Source organism: Tachyglossus aculeatus, chromosome X2, assembly GCF_015852505.1.
Source record: "Tachyglossus aculeatus isolate mTacAcu1 chromosome X2, mTacAcu1.pri, whole genome shotgun sequence".
Lineage (NCBI taxonomy): Eukaryota > Metazoa > Chordata > Mammalia > Monotremata > Tachyglossidae > Tachyglossus > Tachyglossus aculeatus.
In genome coordinates this window covers 29,764,637-29,792,607 of record NC_052100.1, presented here as the reverse complement: position 1 = coordinate 29,792,607, position 27,971 = coordinate 29,764,637, and the positions used below count along the sequence as shown (strand labels likewise).

Here is a 27,971-nt window from a genome sequence, read left to right as displayed (position 1 = left end):
ATTCTCCCAAGTGCTTAGTACAGTGCTCTGCACACAGTAAGCACTCAATAAATGTGATTGAACAAATGAATGAGTGAATGAATGAGACAGGGGTCAGGGGAGATCTCCCTGGCTAAGGTCCCAATCAGCAACCGTCCAGGTTATATGGCAGAGCTAATCGTGGCCCTGCCTAATGGCGTGGCACTTTTCCAGCGGTCAGGTTCGAAGTCCAAGAAGAATTTGAGAGTCTCCTTCCTTTCCGCCCTCCTGCATCACCACCTTTCCGGGACGGTCCGATTTCCCCCACTCCAGCCCCAGCTGGGCTGACCGCTTGAGATCAGGCTTGCTGTCTGCAAGTCTCCCCGCCACCAACCCAGTAGGACACTCTCCCTCCTCCCAGACAACACCCCCCTCTAGACTGTCCTCCGACCTCGCCGGACTGTACACTCACCGTGGCAGGGAATGTCTATTTATCGTTATATTTTACTCTCCCCAACACTTAGTACAGTGCCCTGCACATGGTAAGCGCTCGATAAATATAACCGGCTGACTGACAACCCTCTTTCTCTCCATCACCTCATCAGGAGCCCCAAGGACAAGGACCAATGTTGTTTATTAGTTCGACAGTCCATTCCCGAGCCCCGAGTTTGGAGCCTGCACACAACGGAAGGCCAATAAATACCAACAAGGAAGATGGTGGTAATCTGCTGGCCCCTTGGCCCTCACCTCTGGGGAAAGCCCCACTTGTCCCCAAGTGGCTCACTCTTGCCCCAGCTCACACGGCCCAAACCCCAACCCCTCTCTCTCTGGCCAGGGCCAGCAGGCCCCTCGCGGGCTGCTAGGTTTAGGGGGAAGGTGCAATCTGGGCCTGTGAATCAGCCATCCACTTCCTCATTTCCTCAGACCACGCCACGTCCGAGGCCCCTCACTTCCTTTTTTCTCCCTCTCACTTGGGCCCTTTAGACTTCCTCTACAACCCCTGGACTCCATCCACGGCAGCACGCCACAGTCTCAGAAACGCTCTGGAGTTCTCTGTTGCCCGAGCATGTCTGGGAAGCAGGAAGGGGCAGGCCTTAGCCTCTCCACAAAGGGGGAAACTGAGGTGCGGAGAAGTCAAGTATCTCAAGCAAAGGTCGAGTCAAAACCAGAGCCTCACGCTCATTCCCTAATAACCACTTGGAAGTTCCTCGAATGATGTGACGATCACCTTTGACCTTTGGACATCAACCAGTGGTGTTTAACTGCACACAGTAAGCGCTCAATAAATACGATTGATTGATTTAATTGAGTGCAGAACCCTGAGGTGAGCGCTTGGGAAAGAGCCCGGGCTTTGGAGTCAGAGGTCGTGGGTTCAAATCCCCGCTCCGCCACTTGTCAGCTGTGTGACTTCGGGCAAGTCACTTAACTTCTCTGGGCCTCAGTTCCCTCATCTGGAAAATGGGGATGAAGATTGTGAGCCCCACGTGAGACAACCTGATTACCTTGTAGCTACCCCAGCGCTTAGAACAGTGCTTTGCACATAGTAAGCGCTTAACAAATACCAACATTATTATTATTATTACCCTCAAGGACTTCCATAACCTGATGACGGGGGGAGAACAGGTAAAAATGTCCCTACAGTGACAGCAGGAAGAACAAGAAGATGCAACTCCAACCCTGAGCTGAGCGCTTGGGAGAGGATTACTCCCTACCCTCAAGGACTTCCACAACCTGATGAGGTGGGGAAACTGGTAAAAACGTCCCAACAGTGAGCGCAGGAAGAACAAAGAGATGCAAATCCAACCCGATAAAGTGGATTACAAATTACAGGTTACTCCAGGTTACAAGGTGATCAGGTTGTCCCACTGGAGGCTCACAGTCTTAATCCCCATTTTACAGATGAGGGAACTGAGGCCCAGAGAAGTGAAGTGACTTGCCCAAAGTCACACAGCTGACAGTTGGCAGAGTTGGGATTTGAACCCATGACCTCTGACTCCAAAGCCCGGGCTCTTTCCACTGAGCCACATGTGGCTTTCGATTACACGCACACACACCTCAAACCAGCGACAATGCGACAACACATATTACAGTGTGGACGGCACTGTACTAAGCGCGTAAGGAATTGAGCCAAGATCCCACCGGTCAAGACTGAAACTCCAAGAAGCCTCATCCAACCAGGGAAATCTGCCGTCGTGACGCGGAAACCTAGTCCGGCCCAACGGCAGCTATTTGGTCCCCGCGCTGATGACTGGGGAGATAATGGGAGCGAGTTTTGTCGTAAGCCAAAAGTCGGTGGCGTTTTACTGCTCCAACGCCTCCGTCATCCTAACCAGGTCTGTGGCTTTCGAAGTCACGGCCTCCTCTTGGGCAATGGACACAACCAAGCACTGTATTAAACTCTGGGGTGGATAAAATAGTTAGTCCACATGGGGCTCACAGTCTAAGGGGGAATAATAATAATAATAATAATAATCATTGTGGTATTTTTTAAGCGCTTACTATGCACCGGGCACTGTACTAAGCACTGGGGTGGATCCCAGGAAATGCGCTTGGACAGTCCCTGTCTCACGTGGGGCTCACAGTCTCCATCCCCATTTAACAGATGAGGTCACTGAGGCCCAGAGAAGTGAAGTGACAAGTTCAGGGTCACACAACAGATATGTGAAGCAGCGTGTTTCAGTGCAAAGAGCCCGGGCTTTGGAGTCAGATGTCATGGGTTCAAATCCCAGCTCCGCCAACTGTCAGCTGGGTGACTTTGGGCAAGTCGCTTCACTTCTCTGGGCCTCAGTGACCTCTTCTGAAAAATGGGGATTAAAAACTGTGAGCCCCCCGTGGGACAACCTGATCACCCTGTAACCCGACCAGCGCTTAGAACAGTGCTTTGCACATAGTAAGCACTTAAATACCATCATCATTATCATTATTATTATTATTATTGTAATGTGGCGGAGATGGGATTAGAAGCCAGGTCCTTTAGACTCCAAGGTCCCAGGCCCTAGCCACTAGGCCACACTGCTTCTCTAAGAAGAAGCAGGGGAAGGAGGAGAAGGAGAACTGATATTTTATCCCCAAAGACCTAGTCACCCCAGCCTCAGCTCCACAGTACTTATTATTATGGTACTTCTTAAGCACTTACTCTGTTTCAAGCATTATTCTAAGCATTGGGGTAGAGTTAATTAGGTCAGACATAGACCCTGAACATGGGGCTCACATTAAGTAGGACGAAGAACAGGCTTTGAACACCACTGTGCAAATAAAGAAACTGAGGCACAGAGAAGTTCAGTGACTTGCCCAAAGTCACACAGCTGATAAGTGGCGGAGCCGGGATTAGGATTCACAACCTCTTACTCCCGAGCCTTTGCTCTTTCCACTAAGCCACGCTGCTTCTCAAGTTTTAATTTACGCAGCAGCTATTAATCAATCAGCGGTATTTATTGAGCGCTGTGTGCAGAAACTGTACTAAGCATTTAGGAAAGTACAACAGGACAGATGACAGACATGGTCCCTGCCTTCGCGGAACCTACAGTCTAGAGGAGAAGCTTACAGTCTACAAAAGGAAGAAAACATTTGTCATATTGCAAACAAGAGGAAGGGAACTCATCCTGGGCATCACATTTACACTTAAAAGTATAATCCCTTACCAGGATTTTGTTTTCCACTTTGTCTCCCTTGATTTCTAGTTTCACTTTCTTCTTCACCGCAATTTTAATCTTCCGGCCAAGGACATCCTTTATGCTTTCTGAAATAAAAGAACAGACTCATCACCCACTATCATAAAAAGGGAAGGCGGAAGGGATCGGCAGGGAGAGACTTAATTCTCTCACAGCTCACAGTTCCAGAGTTTAGAACAGTGCTTTGCACGTAGTTAGCGCTTAAATACCAACATTATTATTATTATTATTATTAGAAGGGGGAGACGGACGACAAAACAAAACGTATTAACAGAATTAAATAAATAGAATAAATATGTACAAATAAAATAAATAAATAGAGTCCAAGTCGGCAACATCTACAGACGGTCCCTACCCAACAGCGGGCTCACAGTTCCAGCGCTTAGAACAGTGCTTTGCACATAGTAAGCGCTTAGCAAATACCAACATTATTATTATTATTATTAGAAGGGGGAGACGGATGACAAAACAAAACATATTAACAGAATAAAATAAATAGAATAAATATGTACAAAGAAAATAGAGTCCAAGTTGGCAACGTCTAGAGATGGTCCCTACCCAACAGCGGGCTCACAGTTCCAGCGCTTAGAACAGTGCCTTGCATGTAGTAAGCACTTAACAAATACCAACATTATTATTATTATTATTAGAAGGGGGAGATGGCCGACAAAACAAAACGTATTAACAAAATAAAATAAATGGAATAGTAAATATTCATTCAATCGTATTTATTGAGTGCTTACTGTGTGCAGAGCACTGGACTAAGCGCTTGGGAAGTCCAAGTTGGCAACACCTAGGGACGGTCCCTACCCAACAGTGGGCTCACAGTCTAGAAATAGTAAGCGCTTTACCAACATGATTATTATTAGAAGGTGGAGACGGACGACAAAACAAAACGTATTAACAGAATAAAATGAATAGAATAGTAAATATTCATTCAACCGTCTTTACTGAGCGCTTACTGTGTGCAGAGCACTGGACTAAGCGCTTGGGAAGTCCAAGCTAGCAACATCTAGGGACGGTCCCTACCCAACGGTGGGCTCACAGTCTAGTCTAGTAAGCGCTTAACAAATACCAACATGATTATTATTAGAAGGGGGACACGGACGACAAAACAAAACGTATTAACAGAATAAAATAAATAGAATAATAGTAATAATGATAGCATTTATTAAGCGCTTACTATGTGCAAAGCACTGTTCTAAGCACTTAAATACCAATATGATTATTATTAGAAGACAAAACAAAAAGTATTAGCAGAATAAAATAAATAGAATAGTAAATATTCATTCAACTGTCTTTATTGAGCGCTTACTGTGTGCAGGGCACTGTATTAAGCGCTCGGGAAGTCCAAGTTGGCAACATATGGAGATGGTCCCTACCCAACAGTAGGCTCAGAGTCTAGAAACAGTGAGGGCTTAACAAATACCAACATGATTATTATTATTATTAGAAGGGGGAGACGGACGACAAAACAAAACGTGTTAACAGAATAAAATAAATAGAATAGTAAATATTCAGTCAGTCGTCTTTATTGAGCGCTTACTGTTTGCAGAGCACTGGACTAAGCACTTGGGAAGTCCAAGTTGGCAACATCTAGGGACGGTCCCCACCCAACAGTGGGCTCACAGTCTAGTCTAGTAAGCGCTTAACAAATACCAACATGATTATTAGTAGAAGGGGGAGGCGGACGACAAAACAAACCGTATTAACAGAATACAATAAATAGAATAATAATAATTATAATAATAATAATAATGATAGCATTTATTAAGCGCTTACTATGTGCAAAGCACTGTTCTAGGTGCTTAACAAATGCCAACATGATTATTAGTAGAAGGGGGAGACGGACGACGAAACAAAATGTATTAACAGAATAAAATAAATAGGATAGTAAATATTCATTCAACCATCTTTACTGAGCGCTTACTGTGTGCAGAGCACTGGACTAAGCGCTTGGGAAGTCCAAGTTGGCAACATCTAGGGACGGTCCCTACCCAACAGTGGGCTCACAGTCTAGTCTAGTAAGCGCCTAACAAATACCAGCATGATTATTATTAGAATGGGCAGACGGACGACAAAACAAAACGTATTAACAGAATACAATTAATAGAATAATAATAATAATAATAATAATAATGATAGCATTTATTAAGCACTTACTATGTGCAAGGCACTGTTCTAAGCGCTTAACAAATACCAACATGATTATTAGTAGAAGGGGGAGACGGACGACAAAACAAAACGTATTAACAGAATAAAATAAATAGAATAGTAAATATTCATTCAACCGTCTTTACTAAGGGCTTCCTGTGTGCAGAGCACTGGACTAAGCGCTTGGGAAGTCCAAGTTGGCAACGTCTAGAGATGGTCATCATCATCATCATCATCATCAATCCTATTTATTGAGCGCTTACTGTGTGCAGAGCACTGGACTAAGCGCTTGGGAAGTACAAATTGGCAACAGATAGAGACAGTCCTTACCCACCATCATCATCATCACCAATCGTATTTATTGAGCGCTTACTGTGTGCAGAGCACTGAACCAAGCGCTTGGGCAGCACAAATTGGCAACATCTAGAGACAGTCCTTCCCCACCAGTGGGCTCACAGTCTAAAAGGGGGAGCCGGAGAACAAAACCAAACATACTAACAAAATAAAATAAATAGAATAGATAGGGACAAGCAAAATAAATAGAGTAATAAATATGTACAAACCTATATACACGGTCCCTACCCATCAGTGGGCTCACAGTCTAGAAGGGGGAGACAGACAACAAAACCCAACATATTGGCAGAAGAAAATGAATAGAATAAATAGGGACAAGTAAAATAAAGAAATAGAGTAATAAATACGTACAAATAGAATTAAAGCCCACCCCCCCATCCCCCTTTTCCCCATCCCCCCCCAGGCCTGGTGGGCTCCAGGGCAACGGATGCAGGCGCGAAGCCGCATCCCCCCTCCGGATGCCTGGGGCCGGATTTGGGGGGGCTTCTCTCTCATCCCTTCCAGGGGAACCCCCCGACCCCCGGGGACCTCACCGAGCAGCTCCCGGGGCAGTTGGGCGGCCCCCTCTTCGGCCATCCTGGGGCGGCCTCCTCCGGGGGAAGGCCGGAGGGCCGCTCGGAGGCGGCGGGACACGGGCCGAGAGGCGGCTACATGCTGCGGGGAGGGAGGGAGGGCGGTGGGATCCTAGCTCCTCCTCCTCCTCCTCCTTTTCCTGCTCTTCCTCCTCCCTCTCCCGGCTCCACACCTCCCAGGCCTAGGTGCCAGGGCGGAGGGAAAGGTTTTTCCTTCAGTCAGCCCTATGTATTGAGCGCTCCCTGCCTGCAGTGGGCTAAGCGCTTGGAAGAAGACAAATGAGCAACATTTAGAGACAACAGGCTTCCTTTTCAGCGCTTCACAAATATAATGCATTCATTCAGTCGTATTTATTGAGCGCTCCCTGCCTGGAGTGGGCTAAGCGCTTGGGAGAGGACAAATGGGCAACATTTAGAGACGGGCCCTACCCAACAACAGGCTTCCTTTTCAGCGCTTCTCAAATAATACATTCATTCAGTCGTATTTATTGAGCGCTCCCTATGTGCAGTGGGCTAAGCGCTTGGGAGAGGACAAATGGGCCACGGATAGAGACTGGCCTTTCCCAACAACAGGCTTCCTTTTCAGCGCTTCACAAATATAATGCATTCATTCAGTCGTATTTATTGAGCGCTCCCTGCCTGGAGTGGGCTAAGCGCTTGGGAGAGGACAAATGGGCAACATTTAGAGACGGGCCCTACCCAACAACAGGCTTCCTTTTCAGCGCTTCTCAAATAATACATTCATTCAGTCGTATTTATTGAGCGCTCCCTGTGTGCAGTGGGCTAAGCGCTTGGGAGAGGACAAATGAGCAACATTTAGAGACGGGCCCTACCCAACACCAGGCTTCCTTTTCAGCGCTTCATAAATAATGTATTCATTCAGTTGTATTTATTAAGCGCCTACTGCATGCAGTGGGCTAAGCACTTGGGAGAGGACAAATGGGCAACATGCTTCACAAATATAATGCATTCATTCAGTCATATTTATTGAGCGCTCCCTGCCCGCAGTGGGCTAAGCGCTTGGGAGAGGACAAATGGGCAACATTTAGAGACAGGCCCTTCCCAACACCGGGCTTCCTTTTCAGTGCTTTACAAATAATAATGCATTCATTCAGTCGTATTTATTGAGCGCTCCCTGCATGCAGTGGGCTAAGCACTTGGGAGAGGACAAATGGGCAACATTTAGAGACAGGCCCTTCCCAACAACAGGCTTCCTTTTCAGCACTTCTCAAATAATACATTCATTCAGTCGTATTTATTGAGCGCTCCCTGCGTGCAGTGGGCTAAGCGCTTGGGAGAGGACAAATGAGCAACATTTAGAGACGGGCCCTACCCAACACCAGGCTTCCTTTTCAGCGCTTCATAAATAATGTATTCATTCAGTTGTATTTATTAAGCGCCTACTGCATGCAGTGGGCTAAGCACTTGGGAGAGGACAAATGGGCAACATGTTTCACAAATATAATGCATTCATTCAGTCATATTTATTGAGCGCTCCCTGCCCGCAGTGGGCTAAGCGCTTGGGAGAGGACAAATGGGCAACATTTAGAGACAGGCCCTTCCCAACACCGGGCTTCCTTTTCAGTGCTTTACAAATAATAATGCATTCATTCAGTCGTATTTATTGAGCGCTCCCTGCATGCAGTGGGCTAAGCGCTTGGGAGAGGACAAATGGGCAACATTTAGAGACAGGCCCTTCCCAACAACAGGCTTCCTTTTCAGCACTTCTCAAATAATACATTCATTCAGTCGTATTTATTGAGCACTCCCTGTGTGCAGTGGGCTAAGCGCTTGGGAGAGGACAAATGGGCAACATTTAGAGATGGGCCCTACCCAACAACAGGCTTCCTTTTCAGCGCTTTATAAATAATGTATTCATTCAGTTGTATTTATTAAGCGCCTACTGCGTGCAGTGGGCTAAGCACTTGGGAGAGGACGAATGGGCAACATGCTTCACAAATATAATGCATTCATTCAGTCGTATTTATTGAGCTCTCCCTGCGTGCAGTGGGCTAAGCGCTTAGGAGAGGACAAATGGGCCACGGATAGAGACGGGCCTTTCCCAACAATGGGCTTCCTTTTCAACCCTTCACAAATAATGCATTTATTCAGTCGTATTTATTAAGCTCCTACTGCGTGCAGTGGGCTAAGCACTTGGGAGAGGACAAATGGGCCACGGATAGAGACAGACCCTTCCCAACAACAGGCTTCCTTTTCAGCGCTTCACAAATAATAATGCATCCATTCAGTTGTATTTATTGAGCGCTTACTATGTGCAGATCACTGGACTAAGCGCTTGGGAAGTAGAAGTCGGCAACATCTAGAGTCGGTCCCTACCCAACAGCGGGCTCACAGGCTAGAAGGGGGGAGACAGACAACAACACAAAACATATTAACAAAATAAAATAAATATGTACAAGTCTTAATAATAATAGTATTTGTTAAGCGCTTACCATGTGCAAAGCACTATTCTAAGCACTGGGGAGGTTACAAGGACAAATCAGCAACAAATAGAGACGGGCCCTTCCCAACAACGGGCTTCCTTTTCAGCGCTTTACAAATAATAATGCATTCATTCAATCGTATTTTCGAGCACTTACTGTGTGCAGGGCACTGTACTAAGCACTTGGGAAGTACAAGTCGGCAACATCTAGAGACGTTCCCTACCCAACAGCGGGCTCACAGTCTAGAAGGGGGAGACAGACAACAACACAAAACATATTAACAAAATAAAATAAATAGAACAGTAAATATGTACATGTCTTAATAATAATAATAATGGTATTTGTTAAGCGCTTACTAAGCACTGGGGAGGTTACAAGGTGATCAGGTTGTCCCACGGGGGGCTCACAATTTTAACCCCCATTTTACAGATGAGGGAACTGAGGCCCAGAGAAGTGAAGTGACTTGCCCAAAGTCACACAGCTGACAGTTGGCAGAGCAGGGGTTTGAACCCATGACCTCAGACTCCAAAGCCCGGGCTCTTTCCACTGGGCCATGCTGCTTCTCCAATAATAAGAATAATAATAACAATGGTATTTGTTAAGCACTTATTATGTGCCAAGCACTGTTCTAAGCACTGGGAAGATGCAAGGTGATCAGGTTGTACCACGAGGGGGCTCACAGCCTTAATCCCCATTTTACAGGTGAGGTAACTGAGGCTCAGAGAAGTGAAGTGATTTGCCCAAGTTCACACAGCTGACATGTGGTGGAGCTGGGATTAGAACCCGTGACCTCTGACTTCCAAGCCCGGGCCCTTTCCACTGAGCCACGCTGCTTCTCTAATACCAGCCTTCCTTCAACCCCATTTATTGAGTGCTTACTGGGTGCAGAGCAATCAATCAATCAATCCATCAATCAATCGTATTTATTGAGCATTTACTGTGTGCAGAGCACTGTACTAAGCGCTTGGGAAGTACAAGTTGGAAACATCTAGAGACGGTCCCTACCCAACAGTGGGCTCAGAGCACTGAACTAAGCGCCTGGAAAGCACCATTCAGCAACAAATAGAGACAATCCCTGCCCCACAATGGGCTCACCATCATCATCAGCGCTTAGAACAGCGCTTGGCACATAATAAGTGCTTAACAAATGCCATCATTATTATTATTATTATTATCATCATCATTCCCAGCCAGGCACATCCCTCCCCCAGACCATCCCCTGGGGGTTGCCCTTTGACCCCTCCCCAGACCAACTTCACCCCCCCACAAAATCCCCTGGGCCGACGGAGGTTGGGGAGAAAGGGGGATCCGGGGAGGGATTTCTCCGGCCGATGATAATAATCATCGTGATGGTATTTGTTCATTCATTCATTCATTCAATCATATTTATTGAGCGCTTACTGTGTGCAGAGCACTGTACTAAGCGCTTGGGAAGTACAAGTTGGTAACATATAGAGACAGTCCCTACCCAACAGCGGGCTCACAGTCTAGAAGGGGGAGGCAGACAACAAAGCAAGACATATTAACAAAATAAAATAAATAGAATAAATATGTATAAATAGAGTAATAAATCCATACAAACATATATACATATATACAGGTGCTGTGGGGAGGGGAAGGAGGGGGAGAAGCGCTTGGGAAGTACAAGTAGGCAATATATAGAGACGGCCCCTACCCAACAACGGGCTTTATGAGGCTGCCCGGCTTAATGGAAAGAGCCCGGGCTTGAGAGTCAGAGGTTATGGGTTCTAATCCCGACTCCGCCCCTTGGCAGCCGTGTGACTTTGGGCAAGTCGCTTAACTTCTCTGTGCCTCCGTTCCCTCACCTGTAAAATGGGAATTGAAATTGTTGAGTTCCACCTGAGACGACCTAATTGCCTTGTAAACTCCCCAGAGCTAAGAACAGTGCTTGGCACATACTAAGCGCTTAACAAATGCCGTCATTGTTATGATTTAAGGAACTTACAGTCCAGAGGGGAGACAGACATCAAAACGAATTACAGGTGGGAGAGGAAGTGGAATGAGGACCTAAATGCAGGGGGTGGCTTTCTTATAGTCTTGTGATCAATCCATCCATCAGTGGTATTTATTGAGCACTCATTTGCAGAGCACTGTTCTAAGTGCTTGGGAGAGTACAATACAGAGAGTCAGAAGGCGCGTTCCCGGCCCATGATGAGTTTACAGTCTAGAGGGGGAGATAGACATTAATATGAATAAATCAGGAGATCCAATATCTTCCTCCTGAGCTAAATAAAAATGAGCTTCTCCAGAAAACTACTTTCACTCCAGATCTGTGGCCAAAGAGGGCTTTTCTGACCCATAACAAAGAAGTTTCAGAAATAAGGTCCCTGGGGGTCCCAGCCCCTGTTAACTCTGGGAAATGTGAACAAAAGATTTTTTTTTCTTCTCGGCGAGCATGCATTGGACAGGATAAAGGATGCACTGTACTGTACAGAGAGTCCTGAAACCCTGGGCCCACTGGATCTCATGAGAGGAGCTCTGAGTTCAGAGAAAGGCCTGGTTCCCCAGATCAATCAATCTATCATTAATAATAATAATAAAAATAATGGCATTTGTTAAGTGCTTACTATGCACCAGGCACTGTACTAAGTGCTGGGATGGATACAAGCAAATCAGGTTGGACACAGTCCCTGCCCCACATGGGGCTCACAGTCTTAATCCCCATTTTACAGGTGAGGTAACTGAGGCCCAGGGAAGTTAAGTGACTTCCCAAGGCCGCACAGCAGACAAGTGGAAGAGCCGGGATTAGAACCTATGACCTTCTCACTCCCAGGCCAGGGTCCATTACACCATGCCGTAAAAATAATAATAATAATGAAACAGATAATCAGATCAGACCCAGTCTTGCTTTCTCATGGACCTTGCCATCTAAGAGGCAGTGAGAACAGGTGACCATGTTTGCATACTACAACTAACACTGTGCCCTCACTCGACTCACCTTTCTCAGCCACTAATGTGTTCATTCATTTGTTATGGACCTAGTTATCCACTTGGTTTTATTGTATTTTCTCTCGGGTTCTTTTAACTACTAAATATTTGTTATCTGTGTCATTTAGAAGCAGCGTGGCTCAGTGGAAAGAGCCCGGGCTTTGGAGTCAGAGGTCATGAATTCAAGTCCCGGGTCTGCCACTTGTCAGCTGTGTGACTTTGGACAAGTCACTTCACTTCTCTGGGCCTCAGTGACCTCATCTGTTAAATGGGGATTAAGACTGTGAGCCCCCTGTGGGGCAACCTTATCACCTTGTATCTTCCCCAATAATAATAATAATAATAATAATAATGGTATTTGTTAAGCACTTACTATGTGCAAAGCACTGTTCTAAAAGTGCTGGGGGATACAAGGTGATCAGGTTGGCCCACGTGGGGGCTCACAGTCTTAATCCCCATTTTCCAGACGAGGGAACTGAGGTCCAGAGAAGTGAAGTGACTTGCCCAAGGTCACACAGCTGATAATTGGCGGAGCCAGAATTTGAACCCATGACCTCTGACTCCAAAGCCCGGGCTCTTTCCACTGAGCCACGCTGCTTTGAACAGTGATTTGCACATAGCAAGCGCTTAATAAATGCCATCATTATTATTATTATTTAGGTCTGATTGTCTTCCCCTTCAGAGTGTAAACAATTTTAAGGCAGGGACTGGACCTATTTATCCCCTTAAGTTTATTACATTTTATCTCATGTTCTTTTAACTGCTAAATACTTGTTATTTACATCAATTATGTCCAGTTGCCTTCCCTTACAGTTTGTAAACAATTTGAGGGTAGGGATTTTATCTCACACTTCTTCTAAATCCTCCCCAAGGACCTAGTATGGAGCTCTGCCTGTGGTGGACCCTTTTTTTGTGTGGTATTTAAGCGCTTTCTACGTGCCAGGCACTGTTTTAAGCTTCAGAGTTAGATAAAGGCTAATCAGGTTGGACACAGCCCCTGTTCCACATGGGGCTCACAATCTCAATCCCCGTTTTACAGATGAGGTCACTGAGGCCCAGGGAAGTGAAGCGACTTGCCCAAGGTCACACAGCAGACAAGTGGTGATGGTGGTGGGAGTAATGGTGATTATGGAGGGAGTGGTAATGGTGGTCGTGACGGTGGAAGGGACGATGATGGTTCTAGAGCCCCCAAATGAAGTAAGGGGACATTTAGGGATGGGGAAGCGTTGTCAGTTGCTCCGGCCCTAAGCAGGAGGATGGCGATCTTGGGGGATAAGCAACACTCGACTTTTCCAAGCCACTTTCGGGTGGTCCCTTGGCCCGGTGACCCAGGTTGGCGATGCTGTTGTGGCCGTTAATCTGGAACATAGAACCTTTTAGAGAGGACCGAATATACTGGGCGTGGGGTGAGGAGTGGGAATGAAGCTTTCAGTTGGTGTTTCTGCCATCGCGTTTTCAGCAGTGCAAACCACAAACAAATATTTCAGTTCTTCCTGGTTGGCCTAAAGACACGGTGGACCCCTAGTTTACTGAAACTGCCAATAGTTTAAGCCACAGGTCAGCGGTAGTTTAGGCTCTGTAGGACGTGGGGTAATTCCCAGTCTTGGGCTTCATCCACTGGAGTGGATGAGTGGATGGAGTGGATGAAATCCACCCTATTTATTTATTTTATTTGTACATATTTATTCTACTTATTTCATTTGGTTAATATGTTTTGTTTTGTTCTCTGTCTCCCCGTCCTAGACTGTAAGCCCGCTGTTGGGTAGGGACCGTCGCTAGATGTTGCCGACTTGTACTTCCCAAGCACTTAGTACAGTGCTCTGCACACAGTAAGCGCTCGATGAATACGATTGAATGAATGAATGAATGCTGATTATTTTGGATCCGTGGAGAGTGGCAGAGTCCCAGGCTTCCGCTGCCACCGCCTCTGCTGAAGAGCGGGGGGGAAAACATCCCACCGCTCACACCCCTCGCACCGCTCCGAACCATAAGGTTGGCAGAGAACTGGTTACAAACAATCTGGAGAATGTCTCAGTAAACAAATATGTTGGAACTGCCGCACGACTCGGCGCATATGCTGTTCATCTAGCCAGCTTCGGTTATTTAAAAGCAACCTCCCTTCCCCCTTCGCCCTCCCCCCAGAAGTATCAATCGCACAATCAGTTAAGGACACGAAACCCGGCTTTATCTCGGAATGGACTCTTTCGGGTCGGGCCCCCTTCCCTTTTGAGGAATGCCTGACTTCCCAGGAGGACCCCACTGTACTTTGCCCTCCCCTGAAATCGGATATGTGCAGAAGCACTTTGCTGAGGGGTGGGTATAAGGAAGAAGTTAGTTAGAAATCCTTGATGCTCCCGGAGAGCGTAACGTGAAGTTCTGGAAGAGTCCATCTTGCACATGTATCTGGTAGTGTAATTCAAGCAAAACCCCAACTATCTTTCAACCTGAAAACACCCAATAAGAGGACAAGTAAGGGCAGCAGCCAACTCATTTATCTTTGACGAGCGGAAAGATTATTTCACTTAGCTGAGCGTTGACAGGACGCTAGTAACTGAATCTAGCCAGAGGAAGAGAATGCCCGTCAGTGAACTGTTAGCTTAAATAATGAAAATACACGTGAGGAGCAAACAGGTTTTCGTGGGGGGTGGCGGTGGAGTTGATTTCCTGGGGACTTGGATTCTCCACCCCGCGGTGGAGGCCATTTCAAGGGCCGTTAGCAAACTGAGTCACCTGGAATCGGGAAAGCCAGGGCCAGCCTGCCCTATGTCTAGTGACGATGGGACCCAGAGGAGAAGGTAACTTGCCAATTCCCGCTCCCCTCTCTCCTATTTCTTTCAGATCTCCAACGCGGCTCAGCTGGCCTTCTGATTCCCGGAAAACCCAGCCGGCCTCTGCCGGCTTTCCCAACAGATTCCGCGAAAAGTGACCTGCTAAAAGGTCTCCCTAAAGATTGCCAGCTGACAATGCAGAAGCGGAAAAAAGACCTCAGTTCCACTGCCCTCTGACAATTCCTACCATTCAACCAGAGCCCTCTGCTCATCCCTAGGTATCCCTGTTGCTGAATTGTACTTTCCAAGCGTTTAGTACAGTGCTCTGCACACAGTAAGCGCTCAATAATAAATAAATAAATAATAAATACGATTGAGTGAATGAATGAGTAATGGGATTTATTCAACACCTACTGAATGCCATGCACTGTGATAAGTGCTTGGGATGTTCAACAGAAACACAAGACACATTCCCTGCTCACAAGACTCTTGCTTTTATCACCCCCCACCCCCCAGCGCTTAGTACAGTGCCTGGCACATAGTAAGTGCTTAATAAATACCATCATTAAGGAGCTTCAATAATCATAATAATAATGTTTTCTGTTTTATGCTTACTATATGCCAAGCACTGTACTAAACGCTGGGGTGGATACAAAATAACCAGGAAGGACACAGTTCCACACGGGTTTCACAATCGAAGGGGGAGGGAGATTCTAATGGGGGAGACAAAGAACTATCAAATGTGCTGTATTAAGCACTTGGGAAAATACAATAGAAGTTAAATAATAATAGTAATAATGGTATTTGTTCAGCACTTACTATGTACCAAGCATTGTTCTAGGTGCTGGGGTAGATACAAGGTAATCAGGATATCCCACATGGGGCTCACGGTCTTAATCCCCATTTTTACAGATGAGGAAACTGAGGCACAGAGAATAATAATTAGAACCCATGACCTCTGACTTCCAAGCCCGTGTTCTTTCCACTGAGCCACGCTGCTTCTCTAGTGATGATGATGATGGAAAGAGAGGAGAGGTACCCCCAGGAGACCAAAGGAGCCAAAAGAATAATAATAATTAATAATTATGGTATTTGTTAAGTGCTTACTCTGTGCCGAGCACTGTTCTAAGCGCTGGGAAGATGGAGAGTGAAGCAGAACAGCAGGTAGAAAGCACCAGTCGAGCACAGTAAAAGGTTACAGAGTGTGAAAGTCAAACAGAGGAAGAGTCAGAGAGCACTGGAGAGTCAAATAGAGCACGAAATAGAGAGCACTGAAGAATCAAACAGAACAAGAATATGTTACCGATTTCTACTTCCCAAGCTCTCAGCCAACGTGTACTTCCCAAGCGCTTAGTACAGTGCTCTGCACACAGTAAGTGCTCAATAAATACGATTGATTGATTGATCAATCTTCTGGACTGTGAGCCCACTGTTGGGTTGGGACCGTCTCTATATGTTGCCAACGTGTACTTCCCAAGTGCTTAGTACAGTGCTCTGCACACAGTAAGCGCTCAATAAATACGATTGATTGATTGATCAATCTTCTAGACTGTGAGCCCACTGTTGGGTAGGGACCGTCTCTATATGTTGCCAACGTGTACTTCCCAAGCGCTTAGTACAGTGCTTGGCACACAGTAGGCGCTCAATACTCAATCAATCAATCGTATTTATTGAGCACTTATTGTGTGCAGAGCACTGTACTAAGCGTTTGGGAAGTACAAGTTGGGAACATATAGAGACGGTCCCTGCTCAGTAAATAAATGGGAAGCAGCGTGGCTCAGTGGAAAGAGTCAGAGGTCATGGGTTCTAATCCCGCCGCCACCCCATGTCTGCTGTGTGACCTTGGGCAAGTCACTTCACTTCTCCGGGCCTCAGATCCCTCATCTGTAAAATGGGGATGAAGGATGCGAGCCCCACGTGGGACAAACTGATCACCTTGTATCCCCCGCAGCGCTTAGAACAGTGCTTTGTCAGGGAGAGAGAGCAGTTCCCCCACTTACGGCCGGGTGTCTTCCTCCCCAGACCCTATATGTTGCCAACTTGTACTTCCCAAGCGCTTAGTACAGTGCTCTGCACACAGTAAGCGCTCAATAAATATGATTGAATGAATGAATGAATAGTAAGCGCTTAACAAATGCTATCATTATTATTATTATTATTAATAAATACAATTGAATGAATGAACAAGAAGCAGGGAGTACTGGAGAGTGAAACAGAGCATGAGCGTGAGCTCTTCTATACTGTGAGACCACTGTTGGGTAGGGACCGTCTCTATATGTTGCCAATGTGTACTTCCCAAGCGCTTAGTACAGTGCTCTGCACACAGTAAGCGCTCAATAAATACGATTGATTGATTGATTGATGAGCGGAGCAAGGAGCAGGGAGCCCCAGGAGAAAAGTCAGTGCTCTCTGGAGAGGCAGGGAGCTGACAGGGAGTTTTTCGAATTGGGTTGGCCAACTTGGCCAGCGAGCAGGGAGGGGCAGACAGTCAACCTTGAAGGCGGGGAGTCCTGCAAGATAATCAATCAATCAATCAATCAATCGTATTTATTGAGCGCTTACTGTGTGCAGAGCACTGTACTAAGCACTTGGGAAGTCCAAGTTGGCAACACATAGAGACGTTCCCTACCCAACAGTGGGCTCACAGTCTAAAAGGGGGAGACAGAGAACAAAACCAAACATACTAACAAAATAAAATAAATAGAATAGATATGTACAAGTAAAATAAATATATAGAGTAATAAATATGTACAATCAATCAATCAATTGCATTTATTGAGCACTTACTGTGTGCAGAGCACTGTACTAAGCGCTTGGGAAGTACAAGTCGGCAACATATAGAGACAGTCCCTACCCAACAGCGGGTTCACAGTCTAGAGTGTGTACATAATACACAATACATAATACACAGTACATAATAAATATGTACAATCAATCAATCAATTGTATTTATTGAGCGCTTACTGTATGCAGAGCAGCGCAGATAAGCCACCCTGGAAGAATGCAGCTGAACTGGGAAGGGGATAAAGGAGAATCCCATAATTCTTTCAGTTTGGGAGCAGCTGGGAAATACGTGCAGTTCTTCCTGGATATTTGGGGAATCTGTATGCCCGCTTGGTGATCTCTAATTGGAGATTTAATGTGAGCATTATTAGAAAGAGTCCAGAGAGGAGTCCTACTGAGAGCTCACCTCTTCCAGGAGGCCTTCCCAGACTGAGCCCCCTCCTTCTTCTCCCCCTCTTCCTGCTCCCCATCCCCCCCGCCTTACCTCCTTCCCCTCCCCACAGCAGCTGTATATATGTTTGTACAGATTTATTACTCTATTTATTTATTTATACATATTTATTCTATTTATTTTATTTTGTTAATATGCCTTGTTTTATTTTCTGTCTCCCCCTTCTAGACTGTGAGCCCGCTGTTGGGTAGGGACTGTCACTATATGTTGCCAACTTGTACTTCCCAAGCGCTTAGTACAGTACTCTGCACACAGTCAGCGCTCAATAAATGTGATTGAATGAATGAATGAATGTTCGTACGGATTTATTACTCTGTTATTTATTTTATTTGTACATATTTATTCTATTTATTTTATTTTGTTAATGTTCTGTCTTGTTGTCTGTCTTCCCCTTCTAGACTGTGAGCCCACTGTTGGGTAGGGAATGTCTCTATACGTTGCCAACTTGTACTTCCCAAACGCTTAGTACAGTGCTCTGCACACAGTAAGTGCTCAATAAATACGATTGAATAAATGAATGAATGAATAAAAACGATTGAATGAATGAATGAATGAATGAGAGTGTGGGTTGGGAGAAAGGAACACAAATACTACCTGGGGAAAGACAGAAGCCCTTCGGCACTTGGATTTGCGTGCTTTATCTTTTTATTTTTTATGGTATTTGTTAAGAGGTTACTATGTGCCAGGCACTGTACTAAGCGCTGGGGTAGATCCAAGCTAATCCGTGTCCCACGTGGGGCTCACAGTCTTAATCTCCATTTTACAGTTGAGGCAACTGAGGCCCAGAGAAGTGAAGTGACTTGACGAAGGTCAACTCAGCAGACGAGCGGCAGAATCAGGATTAGAATCCAGATCCTTATGATTCCCAGGCCCGTGTTCTAACCACTAGTCCACGCTGCTTCTCTGTATTTACCCCTCCCTCAGCCCCACAACCTGGGGAACACGACTGCTAATTAATAATAATAAATAATAAGCGCTAAGATCAGCGCTTAGAACAGCGCCAGTGCTTAGAACAGTGCTTGGCACATAGTAAGCACTTAATAAATGCCATTAAAAATAATAATAATGATGTTGGTATTTATTAAGTGCTTACTATGTGCCAAGCACTGTTCTAAGCACTGGGGGGATACAAGGTAATCAAGGTTGTCCCACGTGGGGCTCACAGTCTTCACCCCCATTTTACAGATGAGGGAACCGAGGCCCAGAGAAGTGAAGTGACTTGCCCAAAGTCACACAGTTGACGAGTGGCGGAGCCGGGATTAGAACCCATAATGATAATAATAATGATGGTATTTGTTAAGCGCTTACTGTGTGCAAAGCACTGTTCTAAGTGCTGACCCGTGACCTCTGACTCCAAAGTCTGGGCTCATTCCACGCTGCTTCAATTTGTACTGCACTCTCCCAAGCTCTTAGTACAGTGTTTTGCAAATAGTAATAATAAAGTATTAAGCGCTTACTATGTGCAAAGCACTGTTCTAAGCGCTGGGAGGGTTACAAGGTGATCAGGTTGTCCCACGGGGGGCTCACAGGTTTAATCCCCATTCTACAGATGAGGGAACTGAGGCCCAGAGAAGTGAAGCGATTTGCCCAAAGTCACACAGCTGACAGTTGGCGGAGCTGGGATTTGAACCCATGACTTCTGACTCCAAAGCCAGGGCTCTTTCCACTGAGCCACGCTGCTTCTCATAAGTGCTTAATCAGTACCACTGATCGACTGATTGATTGATTGATCAGATTCCAGGACTCCTGGTTGGAAAAAATTCATTTGGAAATGTTTTTTGATCGTGAGTCAGGATTGACATCTAGTGGCCGTGTACGATGCTGCTCCACAAAATACTAGTTCCTTTCTACTTTCTCCTCAAGACAGTCTGTAATAATAATAATAATAATAATAATAATAATAATAATAATAATAATAATAATAATGACATTTATTAAGCGCTTACTATGTGCAAAGCACTGTTCTAAGCACCGGAGAGGTTACAAGGTGATCTGGTTGTCCCACGGGGGGGCTCACAGTCTTCATCCCCATTTTCCAGATGAGGTCACTGAGGCCCAGAGAGTGTAGTGACTTAATAATGATGGTATTTGTTAAGCGCTTACTATGTGCAAAGCACTGTTCTAAGCGCTGGGGAGGTTACAAGGTGATCAGGTTGTCCCACGGGGGACTCACAGGTTTAACCTCCATTTTCCAGATGAGGGAACTGAGGCACAGAGAAGTTAAGTGACTTGCCCAAAGTCACACAGCTGACAGTTGGCGGAGTCGGGATTTGAACCCATGACCTCTGACTCCAAAGCCCGGGCTCTTTCCACTGAGCCACGCTGCTTCTCAATATTTATCCGTTCCCATACCGGGAGGCGAACCCGGGCTGCCTGGGTGAAAACCAGGAATCCTAACCACTAGACTTGCCCAAAGTCACACAGCTGACAATTGGCAGAGCCGGGATTTGAACACATGACCTCTGACTCTGCAGCCCATGCTCTTTCCACTGAGTCACGCATTTGTTAAGCGCTTACTATGTGCAAAGCACTGTTCTAAGCACCGGGGAGGATACAAGGTGATCAGGTTGTCCTACGGGGGGCTCACAGGCTTCATCCGCATTTTACAGATGAGGGAACTGAGGCACAGAGTTTCTTCAACCAATCCTAAATGCTTATTGAGTACCTATCATATGCAGAGCAATGGGAGAGTAAAGTGGAGGAAGAAGATGTGTTCCCTGCCCTGGGGAAAGTAACTTGCTAAATATACGCAAAGAAATTGACAGATAGGAGGAAGAGAGAAGCAGCATGGTGTGGTGGATGATGATGATAGTGATGATAATGGTGTTAAGACCTTCAGTCGTATTTATTGAGCACTTACTGTGTGCAGAGCACTGTCCTAAGCACTTGGGAAGTACAAATCGGCAGCATGTGGAGACGGTCCCTACCCAACAACGGGCTCACAGTCTAGAAGGGGGAGGAGACGCAACAAAACAAAACAAGTAGACAAGCAGCATGGCTCAGTGGAAAGAGCCCGGGCTTGGAAGTCAGAGGTCCTGGGTTCTAATCCCGGCTCTGCCACTTGTCAGCTGTGCGACTTTGGGCAAATCACTTCACTTCTCTGGGCCTCAGTTCCCTCCATCCTGCGTGCAGAGCGCTGGACTAAGCGCTTGGGAAGTCCAAGTTGGCAACGTCTAGGGACGGTCCCTACCCAACAGCGGGCTCACAGTCTAGAAGGGGGGGGGACAGAGAACAAAACACCCATCGTCAGCGTGTTCTGTGGAGGATCCATGGGATTAATGAGCAGAGAAGAGGGAGAGAGAAAATGGATCTCGGGGGGAAAGAGAGACTGACCTAGAAATGTCACTCCTCATCCCAGCATCCTCCTCCTCTCTAGTTGGGTGAGCCAGAGGCGTCTAGAAGCTAAGCAACTACAAGATCCCAGAGCCAATGCAGTAATAATAATAATAATGGCATTTGTTAAGCGCTTACTATGTGCGAAGCACTGTTCTAAGCGCTGGAGGGGATACAAAGTGATCAGGTGTTCCACTTGGGGCTCACAGTCATCCCCATTTTACAGATGAGGCAACTGAGGCGCAGAGAAGTGCCCAAGGTCACACAGCTGACAAGTGGCAGAGCCGGGATTAGAACCCATGACCTCTGACTCCCAAGCCTGGGCTCTTTCCACTGTTCCACGCTGCTTCTCCGGGAGCCGGGTCTTTCCCCATCGCCTCTTCCGACCTTTTCTGCAATGCAGCCTGTTTCCCCTCTGGGAAGGGGCAGAGTGGGCTAGCTGAAAGAGCACTGGACTGGACGCCGGACAACCTGGGTTCAGATCCCAGCTCTGCCTCTGCCCTGCAGTGTGACCTTGGGCAAGTCACTTCAGTCTCCGGCCCTCAGTTTCCTTCTCTGTAAAACGGGAGTATGATATCTGCTCTCCCTCCCTCTAGACTATAAGCTCAATGTGAGCAGGGAATGTTCACGTTTATTGTTCTTTGTATTCTCCCAAGTGCTTAGTACACAGTAAATGCTCAATAAATACAACTGAGTTGAATGAATCAATGACCATGAGCCCTTTGTGGGGTAGAGACTGTTCCTTATCTGATTTTCTTATCCTATCCCCTGTGCTCACTACAGAGCTATGGTTCCTGCTAAGCTCTTAATAAGTACTAAGCGCTTAGTACAATGCTCTGCACACAGTAAGAGCTCAATAACTATGACACAGTTTAGAAAACCCATACTTCACCTCTCTCTTCTCATACATTATGAGCCAGGCCCCTCCCTCCTGCTTCTCTTAAAATCGGTAGGAAATAAACCAAAGAACTGGGACACCTCTCCATAGCAGCAGCTAGAGTTTGCCTCTTTAAGGAAATTTCCTCACTTAATAAAGAGCGAGGGCAAACTACTCTCTGCTGGGGCTCTCCTCCCGCCCCCAGAGAACAGCCGAAAAGGCAGAGGAAAGAGGAGGATTACAGAAAATTGGTGAAAGCTAGAGAGAGCTGGAGAGGATTGGGTTTCCGTATGGCCTTCCCTGGAATTGGGGGTCCTGGATGGCAGGAATTCTCTGAATGGTGCAGTTCAGGAGTGTGATTGTCTTAGAAGAATCCAGGTAAGTCCTCTTAAATTGAGGGAGAGGGAAAGAAGGAGACAAAGAGAGAGGGAAAGAGGAGGGTAAATATATGCGGCTCAACTGTGTAGCTGAAAATTTCAGCAGGTTTCAGAGGAGAGGGTGGAGGCATGTTGGTCAGTGGAAGAGAGATGGAGGTGTGCGATAGGTGTGCAAGGTCTTCTAGACTGTGAGCCGACTGTTGGGTAGGGACCGTCTCTATATGTTGCCAACTTGTACTTCCCAAGCGCTTAGTACAGTGCTCTGCACACAGTAAGTGCTCAATAAATACAGTTGATTGATTGGGTGGTTGTGTTGGGTCACTGGGGGAGAGCCTGGGGTGTTGGAGGGTCTATACTGGTTCACTGGGGAAAAGGCAAGGATGGAGTGGGGAGAGACAGGGATGTTGGAGGGTCTCTAGATAGGTATCCAGGAAGGTTACCAACCCCTGACTCCTCCAAGCATCACGGAGGTCCTGCTGGAATCAGAGTTCTGGGCTGGAAGGGTGCCAAGGCAGACCAAACTGCTATCAATCAATCAATCAATCATATTTATTGAGCGCTTACTGTGTGCAGAACCCTGTACTAAGCGCTTGGGAAGTCCAAGTTGGCAACATATAGAGACGGTCCCCACCCAACAGTGGGCTCACAGTCTAGAAGTAGGTGCCAGGCTTGGACTTCCCAGTAGCGCCCAAACTCCGTTATTTCCCTATCCTGGTATTCGTTTAGCATTTACTATGTGTCAAGCACTGGTGCCAAAGTGGCACCTGTGCTGATGTGGGGATGAGCCTTGCTGTTGGGGGATGTTTTGCCAGGGTGATGTCAGCACTGCCCACGGTGACATGGTGGGAGCCGGACATCAGGAAGAGGCCGGGTGGTTGTGATCCGTGATTCAGAGGAGCTGGGGAGGTCCTGGGTGAATTCTACCTCACCTGCTGCTGTGGGCATTTGTTCCTGTCTGGTTGGGACCTTTCTCTGAGATGATGATGATAATAACTATGGTATGTAAGTGCGTACTATGTGCCAAGCACTGTTCTAAGCGCTGTGTGTTGACATGGCAACCCTCAGTCCAGTTGTAGGGGAGACAGAATTGGACAAGGTGCCCAAGGGAAAGTCATTAAACTCTTTTTTTTCACCCTGGCCAGCTTTATCCTGCTGCTGGAGCCGGGAAAGGACTACAGACAATTTTCTCATTTCCATATCCTTGGCAGGCTTCTCTGCCCACCCCTCACCCCGCAGCTGATTTGTCAGATATGTTATATAGTACTCTCCTAAGTGCTTAGTATGGTGCGCTGCACACAGTAAGCGCTCAATAAATGCCACTGATGGTGATGGTGAGCTGCAGTCTGCTTGGGGGTGGGTGGGTAGTTAGTTCGCTGGAGGAAAGTCTGGGTGGTAAAGGGACTCGGTGACATGATGGAAGTCAAGGAACCCAAATTAGGCTGGGAAAATGCTGACTAGGCCACGAATGAAAACGAGCCGGTGGTCAGAGTGGATCATCATCATCATCATCAATCGTATTTATTGAGCGCTTACTATGTGCAGAGCACTGTACTAAGCGCTTGGGAAGTACAAATTGGCAACATATAGAGATAGTCCCTACCCAACAGTGGGCTCACAGTCTAAAAGGGGGAGACAAGTGAAATCCCAGCGAACTGTTAGGGTGCCCACTTGGTGCAACTAACTTGGAAGAAAATCGATCAGTGGTATTTACTGAACACCAGCAATATGCAGACTGTACTCCTAATAATAATAATGCTGGCATTTGTTAAGCACTTACTATGTGCAAAGCACTGTTCTAAGCGCTGGGGAGGTTACAAGGTGATCACGTTGTCCCACGGGGTGCTCACAGTCTTAATCCCCATTTGACAGATGAGGTAACTGAGGCCCAGAGAAGTGAAGTGACTTGTCCAAAGTCACACAGCTGACAATTGGCAGAGCCGAGGTTTGAACCCACGACCTCTGACTCCAAAGCCCGGGCTCTTTCCATTGAGCCACTCTGTCTCTCTAAGGGCTAAGGGCTTTGGAGAGTGCAAAAGTTAATAGTCAGCTGTGTGACTTTGGGCAAGTCACTTCACTTCCCTGGGTCTCAGTTACCGCATCTGTAAAATGGGGATTAAGACTGTGAGCCCCCCAGGGGACAACCTGATCACTTTGTAACCTCCCCAGCCCTTAGAACTGTGCTTTGCACATAGTAAGCGCTTAATAAATACCATTATTATTATTATTATTAATACCCATGATCTCTGCCATCAGGGAGCTTACAGTCTTGCTCTGCACAGGATCTTTGCCCTTAAGGAACTCATCTACTGTGGGCAAAACCCTGTACTAAACACTTGGGAGAGGACTGTAAGCTCCTTGTGGACAGGGAATATGTCTGTTTATTATGTTGTCCTCTCCCAAAAGCTTAGTACCGTGCTCTGCACAAAGCGCTCAATAAATACAATTGAATAGGTAGACGGGATCCCTGCCTTCAAGGAGCTTATGATCCTAGTGCAAGGAGAAAGATACTAAAAGAAAAGAACAAAAAATACAATGAAAGGGTTAAGACATAGTCTTCTCGGGAAAGGCTAAAGCAACTGGGGGTTGTTCAGCTTGGAGAAAAGAAGACGGCAGGATTTTTACGAAGAAGATACTGACCAGTAATTCTCTACACTGACGGGGGCTAAGCATGAAGAAATGGATTTAATTTGTAGGAGGAGAGATTTAGGTTGGATTTTGAGGCAGAATTTACTGACTGTCGGGGTTAATGAAACCCTGAAATGGAGCCTGAAATCCTAAGAATCCCAGCTCTGCCACTCATCTGCTGTCAACTGCATTTATTAAACACTTGGGAGGGTACAATATAACAGACACATTTCCTGCTTACAGTCTAGACTGGAAGAGTCTGTGTGATCTTGGGCAAGTAACTTATCTGGACCTGATTTTCCTCATCTGTAAAATGGAGATAAGGCATGTTCTCCCTCACGCTTTGACTGTGAGCCCCATATGGGACAGGGACTATAATAGTAATCATAATAATAATGACATTTATTAAGCGCTTACTATGTGCAAAGCGCTGTTCTAAGCACTGGGGAGGTTACAAGGTGATCAGGTTGTCCCACGGGGGGCTCATAGTCTTAATCCCCATTTTCCAGATGAGGTAACTGAGGCACAGAGAAGCGACTTGCCTAAAGTCACACAGCTGACAATTGGCGGAGCCGGGATTTGAACCCATGACCTCTGACTCCAAAGCCCGGGATCTTTCCACTGAGCCATGCGGCTTCTCTAATTCAATCTCATCCCTCCTGGGGAATCGAATCCCGGTCCAAGCCTGTCTCGGTGCTGGGGGTCAGGAAAAGGCAGAGGATGGTTTGGGTGAAATCGTTCAGATTTTCCCTCCGCGGCGTGAGTGGAAAAGATTCCTGCCAGGAATCCACCCCATCATTTCCGATGTCTGCTGGGTGATTGAAGTTCTCTGTCTTCGCGGAGTTATTTCACAGCAGAACCCAGGGAGGCGAGTGGGCGGCGGGGGCGAAGCTGATCGCCCCCCTCCTTGCTTCAGGTTTTGATATTTGACTTTCATTTGTCTAAGAGGTGAGTTGGAGGGGGAGCGAGGTGGGGAGAATCAAACGGTTGAGCTTTTTTTCAAAATTTCTTTGAGCTGATCAGTCAGTCTATCAGTGCCGGATCCTCGCACACCAGCTTGACAGAAATGTCAACCGAGCGGTGTCCTTGCTGCTAAGAAACCTCCTCTTCGATTCATTCCCCAAGTAGTGTCACACAAGGCCCCTTCCCTTAATAATCATAATGGCATTTATTAAGCGCTTACTATGCGCAAAGCACCGTTCCAAGCGCTGGGGAGGTTACAAGGCGATCAGGTTGTCCCACGGGGGGGGCTCACAGTCTTCATCCCCATTTTACAGACGAGGGAACTGAGGCCCAGAGAAGCGACTTGCCTAAAGTCACACAGCTGACAAGTGGCGGAGCCAGGACTTGAACCCATGACCTCTGACTCCAAAGCCCGGGCTCTCTCCACTGAGCCACACTGCTTCTCACCCATCCTCAGCCCATACCTAGGGGTTTATATCCAGTGACACACTCAGACTTATTCCGCTACTTACTTCATCCCTATTTATTCACTCTCCTGACTGTCTGCCCCTATTCTCTTTTTTCCTCTTGCCCTCCCTGGTTTGTAGTGTAGCTTTCTTTTTCTTTACACTATTTTAAGCACTTACTGTGTGTCAAACACTCTCCTAAGCACTGGGATATATACAAATTAGGTCGGTCATGGTCCCTTTCCCATGGGGAGCTCACAGTAGGATGGAAAACAGGAGAACTGCGGCACAGAGAAGTGAAGTGACTTGCCCAAGATCGCATGGCAAGCATCTTCTAGACTGTGAGCCCATTGTTGGGCAGGGATCGTCTCTATATGCTGCCGACTTGTACTTCCCAAGTGCTTAGTACAGTGCTTTGCACACGGTAAGCGCTCAATAAATATGATTGAATGAATTAATTTGGCAGAAGTGGGATTAGAACCCAGATCCTCTGAGTCCCAGGTCTGTGCTGTTTCCAGCGGGCCACACTGCTGCTGTCTGGCAACCTTCCCTGTGATAGTGTATGTTCCTGGAAGGAGGGAATGGATATCTTGCTTCTGGTATAAGTTCCTAAAGGCTTCATACAACTCCCTGCACAGGGATACTCAATAAATACCATTATTGACCAATTGGTAGTGGAAAGACCACAGGCTTGGGTGTCAGAAGAGCTGGATTCTTCTCCGGGTTTCACCCCTGACCTGCTCTGGGACCTTGGGCAAATTGTTTCTTAGCCTCAGTTTCCTCATCTGTAAAAGGGGGATTAAATACCTGTCCTCCTTTCACCTTAGACTGAGAGACCTGTGTGGAACAGGAATTGTGCCTGATCTGATTGTATTGTATCCCAGGACTTAGCATGGTGCTTGGCACATAGTAAGCATTTACGAATAGTATTATCATTATTACCATTACTCAGTCGACAAATGCATGGACCCAATGAAGGGAAGAAATAACGTCCACCAATAAAAATGTCACTTTCCAAATGGAGCCCGCTTTTAAGATTTCTTAGGTGTAAGCTTAAAAGATCATCACATAGGGAATAAGTTAGCGTGCGTGTTTTCCTGTGTTTTCAGGTGGTTCTCCAGTCCCGGGTCCCCCTGCCCCCATCTAGGGACCAAGTGTTCTTTATCCTTTATGTATTTCCTCAGCGCTGTGTGTGCTGTGAGTTCGACTGACCATCTGAATACCTGAATCTCTAAGGGTTTGCCA

The 27,971-nt window shown here is 46.6% G+C and overlaps 1 protein-coding gene across 2 annotated transcripts in view; it reads right to left on the bottom strand.

Annotated features, from left to right (window-relative positions):
• CARMIL1 (capping protein regulator and myosin 1 linker 1) overlaps positions 1 to 6,765 on the bottom strand; it is a 107,450-nt gene extending 100,685 nt beyond the window's left edge. For both annotated transcript variants that reach the window (XM_038771150.1, XM_038771151.1), the window contains exons 1-2: positions 6,671 to 6,765; positions 3,600 to 3,697 (exon numbers count right to left, since the gene is read on the bottom strand). In XM_038771150.1, the coding sequence (XP_038627078.1) occupies positions 3,600 to 3,697; positions 6,671 to 6,713 (141 nt within the window). In that variant the 5' untranslated portion in view covers positions 6,714 to 6,765. The remainder of the gene's footprint in view (positions 1 to 3,599; positions 3,698 to 6,670) is intronic.
• Positions 6,766 to 27,971: the final 21,206 nt, after the last annotated feature.